The sequence below is a fragment of the Volvox carteri genome (genome assembly GCF_000143455.1).
Source record: "Volvox carteri f. nagariensis unplaced genomic scaffold VOLCAscaffold_3, whole genome shotgun sequence".
NCBI classification, from domain to species: domain Eukaryota; kingdom Viridiplantae; phylum Chlorophyta; class Chlorophyceae; order Chlamydomonadales; family Volvocaceae; genus Volvox; species Volvox carteri.
In genome coordinates, this window is record NW_003307546.1 from 2,875,114 (window position 1) to 2,876,168 (window position 1,055).

The window sequence follows — 1,055 nt, forward strand, 5'->3', positions numbered from 1 at the left end:
ACCATCCTTGCCCTCCAGTCCCGACAGGGCCAACGCCCGGGTCATGAGCTGCCGTCGAACCTGCAAGTATATGGGCCCTGCCTTCCCGAACTCAGCTCCAGGACCACCGGGTATTGAGGGCTGGCCCTGATCCATGGCCGGTCCACCTGTAGTTGTCGGAGCTGTGTTGTCAGCAGAGGCACCCACCATGAAGGTGGATGCCTTCTGGCAGCTGAGACGGGCAGCTGAGCCACTTGCTGCTTCCTGTGAGTCAGTGTGAGTTATTAGGCACTGTAAGACTACTATGTCTTTGTAGGGCCTGCATGTGAGTGCACAATTCCAGAGTATGGCAACCAAAATGTAACCTCATGCCTGCCCACATGTGTCCACCATACAACCCTTACACAGCAAATCCCAAACCCTGCACCTCTGAAAGCCCTGGCCCCTCAACCCCCCTAACCCCCAAAACCCAATCATCTTCAGATAAGGAAGCCTCTGTTGCAAACAGCAGCCCTCTCCATACCTCAGTTGGAGTGGCATCCACTGGATTGAACACCTCCCCCTCTGTCACACCGCCGGCATCAGCAGCTGCCACTGCAGCTCCTCCAGTTCCCAGGCTTGCTGATTGGCACAACGTCCCCAAGTTCTGCCATGCACACATGCACATGAATAGACAAGTCATGATCATCAGTGTGGCGTACCATGAGGTTTTCATTTTTGGGCTGTTGCATGCTGGGGTTTGAAGCCCATGTTGGCCCACTACAAGATCCAAGAATCATGGCAGACACATATTGGATGCATGAATGGGAGCACCTACCTTCCCCTTTGAGCCATGGCCACCATCCCTGCCATCCAGAGGCTCGGTGCTGTTTACAGCAGCAGTAGCAACCGCACCCGTGGGCTTAGCTGCTGTCATGGCTGCAGTATGTGGCTGGTTACTGGCAGCAACACAGACATCTACTGCCCCAGATGAGGTGAGTGGAGACAGTGCTGCGGCTGCTGCTGCCTGTTGCTGACTTTGAATGTCCTCCTGTCGTTTCACCTCATCAGCAGACTTGGCCAGGTTTTCCTTCTCC

General features: G+C 55.1%; 1 protein-coding gene across 1 annotated transcript; it reads left to right on the plus strand.

Moving 5' to 3' along the window:
* Positions 1–359: 359 nt before the first annotated feature.
* VOLCADRAFT_55720 (uncharacterized protein) lies at positions 360–722 on the plus strand (the record flags this gene model as incomplete). The annotated part of the gene is made up of 1 exon (XM_002946453.1): positions 360–722. The coding sequence occupies one exon, from the start codon at positions 360–362 to the stop codon at positions 720–722; it is 363 nt and encodes a 120-aa protein (XP_002946499.1).
* Between the last annotated feature and the right edge of the window lie 333 nt (positions 723–1,055).